The sequence below is a fragment of the Lepus europaeus genome, chromosome X (genome assembly GCF_033115175.1).
Source record: "Lepus europaeus isolate LE1 chromosome X, mLepTim1.pri, whole genome shotgun sequence".
Classification (NCBI taxonomy): Eukaryota; Metazoa; Chordata; class Mammalia; order Lagomorpha; family Leporidae; genus Lepus; species Lepus europaeus.
Genome location: NC_084850.1, coordinates 1,878,139 through 1,893,156, shown reverse-complemented (window position 1 = coordinate 1,893,156; position 15,018 = coordinate 1,878,139). Strand labels below are relative to the sequence as shown.

The 15,018-nt window shown below is 45.6% G+C and overlaps 1 protein-coding gene across 1 annotated transcript; it reads left to right on the top strand.

The window, feature by feature from the left end:
* The first annotated feature begins 375 nt into the window (after positions 1 to 375).
* Positions 376 to 14,246, top strand: GABRQ (gamma-aminobutyric acid type A receptor subunit theta). The gene is made up of 9 exons (XM_062182923.1): positions 376 to 732; positions 2,665 to 2,753; positions 4,042 to 4,109; positions 5,798 to 6,018; positions 9,580 to 9,662; positions 10,103 to 10,240; positions 10,812 to 10,964; positions 12,200 to 12,456; positions 13,185 to 14,246. The coding sequence occupies exons 1-9, from the start codon at positions 584 to 586 to the stop codon at positions 13,938 to 13,940; spliced, it is 1,914 nt and encodes a 637-aa protein (XP_062038907.1). The 5' UTR covers positions 376 to 583; the 3' UTR covers positions 13,941 to 14,246.
* Positions 14,247 to 15,018: the final 772 nt, after the last annotated feature.

Genomic DNA, 15,018 nt, shown 5'->3' with positions numbered 1-15,018 from the left:
TTGCCTTTTGCAGATAAGACACACAGGACCAGGTGTCCCTGACTGCAGCCCTTGGCCTCTGGCAGTCAGTCCCCTCCGTCTCTCTGGCCCGCCCCATGCGGCCCCGCCCCTGTCTGTGGCAGCAGCTGGCCGGGCGACGACTGCAGAAACCTGAAGGGGCGGAGGGCCGGGCGGCGCGCAGACTGCGGGCGGAGACTGGAGCGCGCGCCTTTTTGTGTGGCTCCTGGCACCTACTCGATTGGCTGGACCAGTGCTGTCGTCGGAGTGGGCGGAGCCAGTCGTGCGTCCGCCTCAGTGCCCAGTCGCAGCCAAGAGCGGCGGCTGACCGAGCGCACCTCGCAGCTGCCAGGCGCGTCCCGGGGGACCGCTGCTTCGTGTAGAGCTGTTGTGTGGCTGCTTCCCCTGGGCTCTGAGCTTCGGGTTCTTTGTGCCCTAGCTGCTGTCTGCTTTGAGACGACTTTTTGCTGAAAAGCTAGCCATCCTCGCCCCCGCCCCTCACGCACGCTCCCCGCCCAACTTAGTGCCTTTTCCCTGCTGTCCGCAGCTGTCTCCCACGCCCTCCAGCCCCTAGAGAACCGCAGCCATGGGTATCCGAGGCATGCTGCGGGCCGCTGTGCTCCTACTGCTCATCAAGACCTGGCTCGCGGAAAGCAACAGCCCCAGCCCCATGCCGAAATCCCACTTCGAGCTCCCCTCCACCATGCCCCAAGTCGTCCTGGACCTCTTCTATTGGTAAGCCAGAACAGGAATGGCGGGAGTGGGGGCGGGAAGACGGCCTCTAGCCCGTTGGAGAGAGTGGACCGGTGGGCCAGCGGGACTCGACCCGGGCTCACCGAGCCCAAGCTCATGGCCCCTGTCTGCTTGCCCTCAGAGGGGATGGAGTGGGAGTGGGGGCAGCCAGTTGAGATACAGCTTTGTGCTTCAGCCCACCTGTAACTGCAGCGCCCGACTGTGCCCCACTTATGGTCCAACTGCAGTGGCTGAGTGGTTGAGGGGGCGTTGAGGGGACTCACCCCAGTAAGGACTAAGGTCCAGGGCAGTTTTCCCTGTAACGTGAGATTAGATGGGGGAGAGGGTAGAAAGTGATGGTCAATTCACAAAACAGATACAGGAGAGACACCTGTTTGAGTCCGGATTTTAGTCTGTTCCTGAAGGCTCACGCACTCGTATGTGCCTGACTGTGTTGAGCGGTGAGACTTTCCAATGCGGCAGATAGAAATTATTATTAACTCAACCTAATCAGAGCCCAAACAGTGTGGTCGGTGGCTGTATAAGCCTATACCCTGGGATAGGTACACTTTTGTATTTACTCCTCTGAAAAGATTTGAAGATTCAAATATTTGTACTGTTTGATTTCAAGTTTTTTGGGTCTGTGACTATCTGGAAGAATTTAAACACTCAGCCTTTGCATACATGTAGATAATACAGAAATGTGTATGGGGCACATGGGGAATGTGTGATCAGAAATAGGCAGGAATGCACTTATTTAATTTAGGAATAATTTGTGTGTGTGTGTGTGTGTTTTAGAATGTTTGAAAATGAAATCGTGTGATTAAAATCATCAGGAATAATTTTTAAATGTAAAATCAGAAATCAACATGTATGCATATAAAGGAGGAGGGAGTCTTTGGAAGGTTCCAGCAGACAGCTCTGCAATGGCTTCAACCCAACATAAAGACTACGCCAATGAACACACACACACGCACACACACACAGGTTTCCAGGGACTGATATTCCTGGGCAATGCGTCAAAGATCTCAGGAGTCACAATGATGCCAACAGCCTGCTCTCATTTACAAACCCTTTTGGGGGGAAGAGCACCACTGAAGGTCTAGGAGAATTGAGTGAACAGATCAGAGACCACTAGAAAAGTCAGCTCTCTGCACAACTGACCTGGGTCCACTTACATGTGATCACCCAAGACATTTCCAGGCTGGAAGCACATGCTTACTTAGTAAGAGAAATGCCTGCTCCCGGAAAAGATGTCTTTTTGAAGACAGCTATAAGCCCCAAGAATCTGAAATGACTTAAATCAGGAGGGTCATAAATCTCTGCTACATGAACAAGAGTGTGTCTCTGTGTCATATGCCATATGCCAAATCTTAAAAGCAAAGATATTCAAAATCAAGGTTGACATAAATGTGACAACAAAATGCACAGCTCAGGTAGAGGAAATGTGACTTTGAGCTGGAGAACATTGGCTCAGCCCAGGAGGGTAGTGAGAGTGGAAGATGGCTTTTCCCTGGGGTGATCAGATACCCCTGTTAGGAGGACCCCCTTCCCCAAACTAGGAACAGTGTCCAGGCTGATCTCAAGGTGGGGCTCCTTAAGTTATTGAAGCAATGCAATTTTCTGAGGGCTATAACTTGCCCCTTCCCTACCACCTCTCCCCCTCCTCCACCCCAATCTTGCCTAGTAACAGGGATCCAGCCTTTGTTGCCCCACCCTCTGGATAAGAGCTGGCAAGGGGGATGGGAAGAGAAGCCTGCGTCATTGCTGCGCTTCTGGCTGACTCACCATGGGGAAGGATGAAGAGGGGAGAGAGTGTGTACACATATGACTGGACATGTCTACATATGTACTAAGGGTAAGACCCTTGCAAGTGAACCACCAGAAAATTGGCCACATGTCAAGCAGCATTTACTGATGACTTCTGTATTTCAGCAAAAATTGTGCAAATGAAGCTGTGGTTCAAAAGATTTTGGACAGGGTGCTGTCGAAATACGATGTCCGTCTGAGACCAAATTTTGGAGGTAAGCCACATCTGGACACTAGAGGCCTTTGTGTTAGGTGGCAAAGAGCTGAGACACGGTGAACTAGCCACACCCTGTTCACTGACCAGTGGCACTCCTCAGACTCTACTACTGTCCTCCACATCACGCCTTGTGGACCCTGCCAAGACTGCAAGGCTCCCAACCCTCACCCTGCTCTACCCCTGGAATTTCAAACCACTTCTCTCCCTTCGTGTGCAAGAATGCTTCTGCCCTCTGCAAACCCTCTTCGCTGGTTGTGGCTGAGAAGGACTAAGCACAGAAAGGAGTGTGCAGGACATGGCGGACTATGATTCTCAGCCATGTCTGCTCCATCTCTAGGGAGGACACATGCCTTTCTAGTTGATACATTCTTTGTGCCCTGAGCAGTTGTCCTTCCAACGAGCTCAAAATTGAGGATGTGCTTGCACATTTCTCCCATAGAACACAGTGAAACACACAAGCATGTCCATGTATTCATTCACATGTGAAAATATACAAATTCACTCATATGCAGAGATATGCTCACATACACATGCACTCACATATTCATATATAGAAACAAACTCAAAAACATACATTTGCTCACACATTCACTTGTACATGAACATACACTCACATATAGTCACACATTCACTCTCTCACACTTGACATCCTCATGTGTTGCACTTGAACACACTCATACACTCACTCCCACACTGCAGAATACCTACACCCATGTATACACACACATTTAGTTCCATACAACACATTTGGTCACACAAACATGCTCACATACACTGACATTCACCTGTGCATTAACATTCGCAAATTCTTGTGTACACATGAACATGCTCATACACTCATATGTACAGTTCATAGAGTCACTCACACACAGACACGCTCGTATGAACTTGCACAAACATGCTCATACATTCACTCATATCCTCACACAAACATTCAACCACTCCATCATGAATCTGCGTTTTTTGGGATCATTCCTTTCCAGTTTTTATCAGGAAACAGAAAAATGTGCTTCATCCTTATTTTCTTTTTATTTTGCCCTGATCCCTTCCTTTTAGCATATCATGGGCCCTTAAGTACTTGACCTGAATTAACCATGAGATCAGTGCTATTATTATCCCAATTTGTCCCATGAGGAACCTAAGGCTCAGAGAGGTTGGGTAACTTAGTCAAGATCACACAACTAACAAGTGTCAAAACAGGTTCAAACCCAGGAAGTCTGGCTCCAGAGTCTGTGCTCTTAACCTTCTTCTTTTCCTTAATGTAATAGTGTCTTCTTGTATTATAGGTGACCCTGTGCCCATCAGAATATCTATCTATGTCTCCAGCATTGAACAGATCTCAGAAATAAACACGGTAAGTGTGTCAGTTCTAGCCATGGGGCGGGGACAGAGGACATGGTACAAGGAACGGGGTCATAAATCATCTCTACTTGTTCTGACCTGTAACAGAACTCACACAGAGTAACAGGATAGGTTTTGCAAACTACAACCCCTCAGGAATAAGAAAAAAATAAAATCAATTGAACCTTCAGATCATATTAAGAAACTCAGTTCCGGATGGATTATAGACTTAAAGGTGAAAGGCTTATGAAGCTTTTAAGATAGTATAGGATACTGTATTTGTGTCTTGAAGTATGTAGGGCTTCTTTAAAAGGACATATAAATCACAAATCATAAAAATTAGTACTAGTTACTTCAGCTATGTTAAAATTCTGCTTAGCAAAACTCTGGAACTTCTGTTTTTGCAAAACAAACAAAACCACTATAACAAGTGTGAAACAGTAATTCATAGTACACTAAGATATTTACAGCACAAAGCACTGATAGTATATACATAATTCCTTTGAATTAATAAGAAGAATATTTTTAAAACAAACAGAAAAATCATTGTAAAATGTGAACAGGAATACAACTTTTGTAAAGAAGACTAAATAGCAAGTAAACATATGAAAAGATGTTTGATCTTGTTAGTAATCAGTGAAAAGCAAAATAAAACCACAGTGAGAACCTGTTACTACTAACCAGATTGGCAAAAATCAAAAGTCAGACAATTCCAGTGTTGGCAGGTCAGAAGTGCTGGGAACCCTCACCTGCTCTTGGCTCTTAAAACCTTGTCATTTTTTTTAACTTTTATTTAATGAATATAATATCCAAAGTACAGCTTATGGATTACAATGGTTTCCCCCCCCCAAAAAAAAAACTTCCCTCCAACCCCCCGCTCTCTCTCCCCTTCCATTCACATCACGATTCATTTTCAATTCTCTTTATATACAGAAGATTGATTTAGTATATATTAAGTAAAGATTTTAATAGTTTGCACCCACACCGAAACACAAAGTGAAAAATACTGTTTGAGTACCAGTTATAGCATTAAATCACAATGTACAGCACATTAAGGACAGAGATCCTACATGAGGAGTAAGTGCACAGTGACTCCTGTTGTTGACTTAACAAATTGACACTCTTAAAACCTTGTCATTTTTACTTCATCAAAGTTGTAGTATGTATGGTTCATTCACATGATAATATGCATGACATACTCTTATATTAGACTGTTATCCACCAATGCAAGTGAACAAATTATCATTACACAATCTAAATTAATCTCACTAATACAGTGTTGAGTGAAAGAAAATTATAGATAAATACAGTATGATTTCATGCAGATAAACTCAAAACATAGATCCGACTAAGCAATATGCTTTCTAGAAATGTGTATGTAGATGATAAAATCCTAAAAATGCAAAGGGATTATTATAATAAAATCTAGGATAATGGTTATTGCTATGGGGAGAGATATATGTTCTGGAAAGAACACATGACAACTGAAAATTATCTGTAATCTGTTTCTTAACCTAGATTTTAATTACATGAAGTTGATTTTATTTTTCTTTTCAGCATGTATATATTTCATACACTCTTCTATATTTATGATATATTCCATACACTTGCACACGTATGCACACATACACACACACACGAGAGAGAGAGAGAGAACTGGACAACATAATTTACAAATGGGATTTGCCTTTCTCTCCCTAGGACTATACAGTCACAATGTTTTTTCATCAGACCTGGAAGGATTCACGCTTAGCATACTCTGAGACCAATCTGAACCTGACCCTAGACTATCGGATGCATGAGAAATTTTGGGTCCCTGACTGCTACTTTCTGAATAGCAAGGATGCTTTCGTGCATGATGTGACTGTGGAAAATCGAGTGTTTCAGCTTCACCCAGATGGAACAGTGCAGTATGGCATCCGGTGAGTCCCCTTAGGATCCTTGGGCTCTCCTGGCTGACTTCCTTCTTCTTAACAAGTACCCCACAAACACCTTCTAAGGGAAACACAGAGCAGGCCCCCCACCTTACTTTACAAATTTCCTACAGATACCCTTGGCTGTCATGTTCCTACATCTTTGATTCTGCTATTCATTCTGTCTAAGGTGGCCCTTTCCCTGCTTTCCATGAATTGAAACCCTGCCCACCCTTTAATCCCTAACTCAAATGCCCTTTTGGTCAAGGAATCTTCTTATTCCCTTGACTGAAAGACCTCTCCCTGCCCTTATCATTGTATTCATCTGTTCTTCAGCTCCATGTCTTATCTCTTTCATGAAGTGACGGAGGAAGACACATGAACCCTGCCTCAGTCTCTGCCCTTGGTCATTTACACTCATGCAAGCAAGCCAGTAGATGGGAGAGCAGGGTGATGCAGGTGTGTGTGTTGCAGGTCTGTGGCTTTTTATACATAGAGAACTCATGAACACTGGAATGCCCTACTGCTGCTTAGAGCATAGCAGTCACGAATGCTCTCTTCTAGTGTCATCACCTACAGAGCATGTCTAGAGATAAGCCTGCGACATAAGTTTAACTCTGATCACACCTCTGAGATGTACCTACCAAGATTCGGCTCTGAATTTTTTTTTTGTTTTGTTTTTTGTTTTTTGGGTTTTTTTTTTTTTGACAGACAGAGTTAGACAGTGAAAGAGAGAGAGACAGAGAGAAAAGTCTTCTATCTGTTGGTCCATTGGTTCACCCCCCAAATGGCCACTATGGCTGGCACTGCACCAGCCCGAAGCCAGGAGCTAGGTGCTTCCTCCTGGTCTCCCATGCGGGTGCAGGGCCCAAGCACTTGGGCCATCCTCCACTGCCTTCCTGGGCCACAGCAGAGAGCTGGACTGGAAGAGGGGCAACTGGGACAGAATCAAGCACCCCAACCGGGACTAGAACCAGCGCCGCAGGCAGAGGATTAGCCAAGCGAGCTGCAGCGCCAGCCCTTCAGCTCTGAATTGTACAGCCCTAATTGTTCTTTTCTGTGGTGGTGCTCTTGCTCAATTCTTTCCTTTCTCTCTTCTCTCAGCCCATTTTCCCATTAGGGCAAGACTCTGGAGTCAGAGAATAACAAAGCTTGCAGGGAGCATGTCACTTGTCATGTTTTTTTCATTTAAAAAGGGCAGTAACAGCCGGCGCCGCAGATCACTAGGCTAATCCTCCGCCTTGCGGCGCCTGCACACCGGGTTCTAGTCCCGGTCGGGGCACCGGATTCTGTCCCAGTTGCCCCTCTTCCAGGACAGCTCTCTGCTGTGGCCAGGGAGTGCAGTGGAGGATGGCCCAAGTCCTTGGGTCCTGCACCCCATGGGAGACCAGGAGAAGCCCCTGGCTCCTGCCATCGGATCAGCGCGGTGCGCTGGCCGCAGCGCGCCAACCGCGGCGGCCATTGGAGGGTGAACCAACGGCAAAAGGAAGACCTTTCTCTCTGTCTCTCTCTCTCACTGTCCACTCTGCCTGTCAAAAAAAAATTTTTTAAAAAAAAAGGGCATTAACTAGGGCCAATGCTGTGGCACAGCGGGTTAACACCCTAGCCTGAAGCGCTGGCATGCCATATGGGAGCCAGTTTGAGACTCGGCTGCTCCACTTCCGATCCAGCTCTCTGCTGTGGCCTGGGAAAGCAATAGAAGATGGTCCAAGTCTTTGGGTCCCTGCACCCAAGTGGGAAACCCAGAAGAAGCTCCTGGCTCCTGGCTTCGGATCGGCACAGCTCCAGCCATTGGGGAGTGAACCAGCAGATGAAAGACCTCTCTCTTTCTCTCTCTCTCTCTCTCTCTCTCTCTCTCTCTGTGTGTGTCTGTATAACTCTGACTTTTGAATAAATAAATAAATCTTTGAAAAAATTAAAAAGGGGCTTAACTGATTAATGTGTCATGGAGGATTCAGAGAAGGGAGAGAGATACCCTCAGATGCCACCTGCCTTTACCTAGCCAGCTCTCCTCCCAGGCCAGCTAAGTAATGAAAGTCAACAGAGTGCCTTCCCCTAGGAGGTTCACACCTCCCTTAGGATATACCCCATGGGAAGAGATAGATAGGTCTGGGCCTCTTAACTTACAAGGCCTAAAGCCCACCAGATTATTATCAAGCCCCTTCTATCAGGTTCTATTTGCCTCTCAATCAGAAAACTTAATTGTAGCTTAGACAGCACCTTTCTTAGCTTCTCTAATAATGACTCTGTCCTTTGTTCTAGACCCTGTCTAGCGCACTTGGGCCTCATTCCTTTGTAATCATAACCTCTACTCTACCACCAATGGCTCTATTCCCAACCTGTGTGTACTGATGGTCCTCTTCCCCACTTAATGCTGTATAATTGTTCAGGCCTGGTTAATGCCACTCTTAGGATCATTGGTTACTATCCTCACCCTGTCTTTTATGAACTTGTCTAAATATGAGCAGAGTCGGCAAACTTGGAAGGCTTCCATAGCCTTGGCAACTCATGACGACAGCCTAGGGTGGTTACTGGCGCCATAAACTAGAGTGTCAATTTGTTGGGTCAACAACAGGAGCCACTGTGCACTTGCTCCTCATGTGGGATCTCTGTCCTTAATGTACTGTACATTGTGATTTAATGCTATAACTAGTACTCAAACAGTATGTTTCACTTTGTGTTTCTATGTGGGTGCAAACTGTTAAAATCTTTATACTAAATTGATCTTCTGTATATAAAGAGAATTGAAAATGAATCTTGATGTGAATAGAAGGGGAGAGGGAGCGAGAGAGGGGAGGGTTGCGGGTGGGAAGGAAGTTATGGGAGGGGGAAACCATTGTAATCCATAAGCTGTACACTGGAAATTTATATTCATTAAATAAAAGTTAAAAAAAAGGGGGGCATTAACTGATTAATGTGTCATGGAGGATTCAGAGAAGGGAGAGAGATACCCTCACACACACACACACGCACACACACACACACACACCTATTCAGTATAAAAAATAAAAATTGCTTCAATAATGGACATGTACTAGGCTATTGTTAGCAGATGGGACAAGCAGGCTGAAGGGTGAGACAGAGCCTCCCAGCTGAAGAAGTAAAGAGCTATGATAGTTATCCTCTTTCCCACTTCTACTTCCTCTGCTCCTTCAAGACCCCTCTTTGGACTCCTCATATGGATGCAACATATAGCCCACCATGGATCTGTTAATCTCTCCCATCCATCTGGAATCCACTGGCTTTTTGCTCTTCCTCAGTTTCCCCAGAGACCTGCATATCTGGCATTTATGCAAATGCATGTTTGATCTGGTGCCCCAAAGACTTCAGTGTAGCACACCATTTGCTTCTGTCACTGAATTTGGTTTTCTCAAGAGCCCTTCCCATTCTGACAGACCATATATCTGTTCTTTGTCTCAATTTTGCCAGAACTCTTGGTTTCCTTGTCACATTCCAATTCCCTCTTTCCTCCCCATATGTAGATCAATCCTTGAGGTAACTATTCCCATTTTTTCAGGAATTGTTGCTTATCCAGGCTACACTCACTTTTCATTTCCTTTTCCTTTGCAGGCTCACTACTACAGCAGCCTGTTCTATGGATCTGCATAAATTCCCGATGGACAAGCAAGCCTGCAAGCTGGAAGTGGAGAGCTGTATGTATTTCCCTCAGAGCCCCTTCTTTCCTGCCTGGAGCTTGTGGTGATTCAGAAACCAAAAGCAGAATTGACAGTGAGAGGAAGAGTATATCTCCTCTACTCCCTCCTTCCACCTATAATCTTAGATAGATAGATAGATAATCAGGAAGCAGGTGGCCTTTGGGGCACAAGTAGTTCTATTGAGAAATGGTACCTTGCCATTGAGAAATTGGTCACAAGCTAGTGGTTAGAAGCTCACAGCTGCACTTGCCTTCCTGGTTAAGTAACTCCAAAGTGAGAGTTTTCATTACAAATGCTCCTTCGCCTCTGTGACCAGACTTGGAAAACTATAAAGGAGTTCCTGAAATTACAAGTTCCAATCATACATTGGTTTCAGACTGCTCTTGTATAAAATCTACCTGATTTTCTGAGACTCTCTGTTTCTCTCCCCTTCCCAGATGGCTACACAGTTGAAGATGTCATATTATCCTGGGAAGACAATGAGAATGTCATCTACATGACTGAAGAACTGAAAATCCCTCAGTTCAGTTTCATAGGAAGGACTATTACTAGCAAGGAAGTGTATTTCTATACAGGTTGGTCTACCCCTTCCTTCTCTCCTTATTGTCCCTTTTGTACCACCATAAACTCCTAGGGGCCTCTATCTTTGACTGCTATCCTCTTTGTTGCCTCCTTTTCCATTCCCCTCTTGTTCTGTATACCTTCCAAGTCCCCTTGATAAAGTCCAGTCTCTTTCAATTAAGGAACAGATGTGGAAGCACTAGGCCAGGTTTACAATACTCTATAGGTATAAAGGACTCATGCTCCTATCAGAACTGGCCTCTCACCCCCCCAGCGATTTGCAGCTTGGAAACGTTTGTTGTCTTTCCTATTTCAAAGCTTCAGCTATCATGGATCAAGTGAGAAAAGAATGGGAAGAGAACATACTTGCTGCGCCACACGAGCCTACTGAGACATGTCACTGGTCTGCTAGTACACAAACAGAGCCAGATCTGCAGCCTGCTCAGGCTAGAAACCTATGAATGGGATGCTATGGGGCAACCTCCACATCAGTCCCCTTTCATTATCTACTTGTCCATCCTGTGCCTCTGCACCTTGCAGATCCCCTCAGCCCTGCCTCCCTGACACCAGTGTGTCTCCTTCCAGGTTCCTACACGCGCCTCATCCTGAAGTTCCAGGTGCAAAGGGAAGTCAACAGCTACCTTGTACAGGTCTATTGGCCCACTGTCCTCACAACCATTCTCTCCTGGATATCATTTTGGATGAACTATGATTCCTCTGCTGCCAGGGTGACAATTGGTAGGTCTTGACACCCTAGGGAGGAACTTGAGTCATTTATCCCAGAAAAAAATCCTGAGAGTAATAAAGGAATACCTGGAGCAGTATATGACTGCTCAGGCAAGGAAATCAATGCTCAGCCAATTCCCAGTGGAGATGCCAACATTGGAGAAAGGTGTGGAAAAAATCAGGGCTGGAATATTGGAATGCTGGGCCCAAAGTACCAGAATTCATTATTTCTTGAATATATCAGTAAATGGACAAGTCATCAATTTAGATTAGACATGCAAGACAATAAACATTGAATAAGTGAGATATCAAAATACCTTATTTGGCAACAGAGGGCTTTCAGAAGAGCTGCCCTTGACAAGTGTCTAGTGGAATGCAGAGATGCAAGCAGTCAGAGTCCAGTGGAGAAAGTGACCAAGGTCTTGGTGGCTAAAGCTTCTCCAATAAAATGTGTTCCAAAGTGGGTTCTAAGGACTTACAGGAGGCAGCGACACAAGACTTAGCATTTCCCAGAGGAAGAAATAGCTGAATTAAAGACATAGAGTCCCTAAAATGGAACTAAATTAGCAGGGTGGTTGAGAGCAGAGAGAGCTGGAGAGATGATGAGATCAGCAGAAAAATACCCTGGGAAGACTTGAAAAGACTGTAACTTCATGTGTGGGGAGCCACAAAAGGTTTTTTAGCAGTACCAGAGTAGGAGATGGGGCCTAAGAGATTGTCTGTCTTGATTGTTTGGCCTCATACAGCCAAAAGCCATAGTGTCCCAGATCTAAGTCTGGTTTCTCCTTCATCATCTTTGGAACACACTTTTCAGCCTTATTCTATAGGAGCACATCCTGAACTAAAACTTTATATTTGTGTACCATGTTAGGGTTCATAAAACTTTCCCAGTGACTAAAGGAAGGCATATGTACTGAAAGGCTAAAGAAGAAAGGGCCATTATAGGGCAGTGTGGGGCTAGAGATATAAACAACTGCCAAGGCATGGCTAGAGATTTGTCACTCAAACCTGAGAGCATTGGGAATGTATTGAACTCCTGAAGCATAGGTTGGGCTTCAAGATGTGGGAGAAAGAACAAAGGGAGCACCTTAGCAAAGTCCTCAATCCTGGAATACTAAAGACCTTTGCTGAGGGCCCTCCCCACCCAAGAGATGACCCCTGCTCCCTTTCTGTGGGATATGGGCCCAATGACTTCCCATGAACTTCAGTCACCAAAGGAGATAAAACTTGTGCTTTGTTGTTTGTAGGCCTAACTTCAATCCTCGTCCTGACTACCATCGATTCACATATGCGGGATAAACTCCCCAACATTTCTTGTATCAAGGCCATTGACATCTATATCCTTGTATGCCTGTTCTTTGTGTTCCTGTCCTTGCTGGAGTATGTCTACATCAACTATCTTTTCTTCACCCGAGGACCTCACCGTCATCGTAGGCGACACAGGAGACCCCGAAGAATGATTGCTCGCTACCACTACCAGGAAGTGGTGATGGGAAACGTTCAGGTTTGACTTTTTGACTGACAATCAGCTTTCCCTGAGCACCTCTTGAGCCCAGGCTTAGCATTTGATCCTCGTGTATTTCTTAGTTCCTTTAATCCTCACACACACACACAAGCATGCATGCATAATACACAGAAACAAAACAGCTAACAAAGAAATAGACTATCATCACTCCTTTAGAAATGATCACTGTGCAACATCACAAGGCAAGTAAGTGGCAGAGCTAGATTTCTCCAGATCTTTGGGTCAGATTTGGCCCACTTTGCATGCAATGAAGCTGGAAGGGAAAGTGGGCTGAAAGGAAAACAGAAACCAGAAAGGCTGGCCTGCCTACCCCTCCTTCCTTGGCACTTCAGACTCCCAAGGCCACACTGAGGCATCTGCTGCTGGCAGTACATAGCACTCAACAACCTCCCTCTTTTGCAGGGAGCCCAGTCCCACCTTCTAAATCAGACCTCTATCTACCCTACAGCGTTCCAGAGGGAGCAGCTATCCCCAGGGAAACCACATCTTGTCAGCCATCACAGCCTTCCCTTGCATGCTAACAGCCTCTTGGTACTGTTCCTCAGCCCCCTGAGCACCAGAGACTCCAAGAGGAGATGGCTCTGTCAAAGAGATCAACAGTACCATTGTGCGTGCTGATAAGGAAACCCCCTCCCACGTTCCTCCCCTTCATGCATACCCATCTAGGCAATAGGAAACTGATGAGCCTATCCATTATCTCCTCAAAGGATGGCCTGATTAACATGGAAGACGGAGTCTGCTCTCTTCCCACCAGCCCCGCATGGGCCTGCCTGGCGAGCCCAGAAAGCCTCAGCTCTTTGGCGTCCACCTCAGAGCAGGCCCAGCTGGCCACCTTGGAAAGCCTCAGCCCACTGTCTTCTCTCTCAGGCTGGGCCCAGTTGGCCACTGGTGAACGCCTGAGTGATCTCCCCTCAACCTCAGAACAGGCCCGGGACAGCTGTGGTGTTCACTTTAATGCCTCTCACCCTGATGGCTGTGGTACTCCTACCAAAATCTGCAACCATGCTGAGGCCCAGGGCTGTGCTGAGACCCAAGATGATGAAGATTCTGAAGAGAGCTTGAGCTCAGATGAGAGCCATGGCCAAGACCCCAGAGGGAGGCCTGTCATGCACCATAGCCAGAGGTATGCTCCAGAAGCAAGCTGGGTCCTTGATGACATCAACAATTTACATGATGACATTGATATTGAGAGCAACTTCCATGGTTTTGAGGAGCAACTGAAGTATAATGCTGATGGTGTCCAGAGCCTTAAAGATGAGCTCGTAACCTATGGCCAGGAGAAGAACAGTAGCTCAGAGTCTGAGGATAGTCGCCCCCCAAGCCCTGGGTGTTCCTTCACTGAAGGCTTCTTCCAGCTCTTTAACCCTGACTTTGTCCCTAAGGTCGACAGGTGGTCCCGATTACTCTTCCCTCTTTCCTTTGGGTTATTCAATGTCGTTTACTGGTTATATCATATCTATTAATCCTCCAGGGCCCCAAGGCAACAGGGAGACTGTGCTGCCCTCCTTTCATGGTACCGTTTGATTCTGTTTTTCCCCTTTTGCTTTGTTCATTTTACTTTGTGTTTGTTTGGATAATCCAACCAGTTCAACACTTCTGTTCATAAACATGAGATGTGAGGTAGTGGGAAAAACATTCTGGCTAGAAGGGAAAGGTTTGAGGAGGAGTTGAGAGGTAAATAACACATTGATTTCTTTTCCTTCTAGAAGACACTCACCTTTTCGAAGGCTTCTGAGCATAGAAAAGCCTCTGGGACTGTTTATCAGAGAGGAGCTAGCTTGGAGAACCAAGGAAGATCCAAGCCTTGACCACAAACCTTTATGGGGGATTTTCTGTGCCTTAGAGGTGTCTGGATTTCTTTATCATTACTTTGCTTTCTTCCCTTTTCCCCTGCAAGGAATTGTGGATGCTGTTCACACTCTGCTTAGGGCTTAATGGGAGAAAGTCAAGCTGGGCTGGGTTGAGGTGCATAGGGGAAGCTAGCCATTGCCTGGAAGTACAGGGTACTGTCTATAGGAAAGTTGGGAAACATTTATAGATGCCTTTCCCCCCACAATTTGTGTGGAATTCTAAGTGTGGTGTTGTGCAGGATTGGGTAGGAAATTGGGAAGTGTAGAAGATATAAAGTAAGGTAAGTAAAAGAGCAGGTCTCCAGTAGGAGCTTGCAGGGGCGGCATGGGGTGGTGTAGGATTGGAGACTATAAGGCTGAGCTGGCTTCTTTGGAGGGATTGGAGTTTCTCTGGTGTATATTTCTGCTTTAGTGTGCTTGATAATAGGGACTCAGTACTTCTGTCTAAGTCAAAACGTAGCTTTCTTTTCAGTTGCTGAGTTAATCACTAGTCACAGAGTAAGCATTTGAAAAAACATCAGGTTAGGAAAGTTCAGACTTGCCATTTCACCATCTGATCTAGAATAGCAGTTGAACAATTATTATGAATCTATATTCTTATCTTTCTTTGTTTAGTGCATAGTAAGTATTAACGAGCTCATCAACCCATCACCTTGTTGGGCCTTTACAGGAACCCAGTGAGCCAGGAAGG

Coding starts and splice junctions, on each gene's coding strand:
- GABRQ (XM_062182923.1), top strand. CDS start 584: ATGGGTATCCGAGGCATGCTGCGGGCCGCTGTGCTCCTACTGCTCATC. Junction 733..2,664: donor GTCCTGGACCTCTTCTATTG/GTAAGCCAGAAC, acceptor TCTGTATTTCAG/CAAAAATTGTGCAAATGAAG. Junction 12,457..13,184: donor TGGTGATGGGAAACGTTCAG/GTTTGACTTTTT, acceptor ATCTCCTCAAAG/GATGGCCTGATTAACATGGA.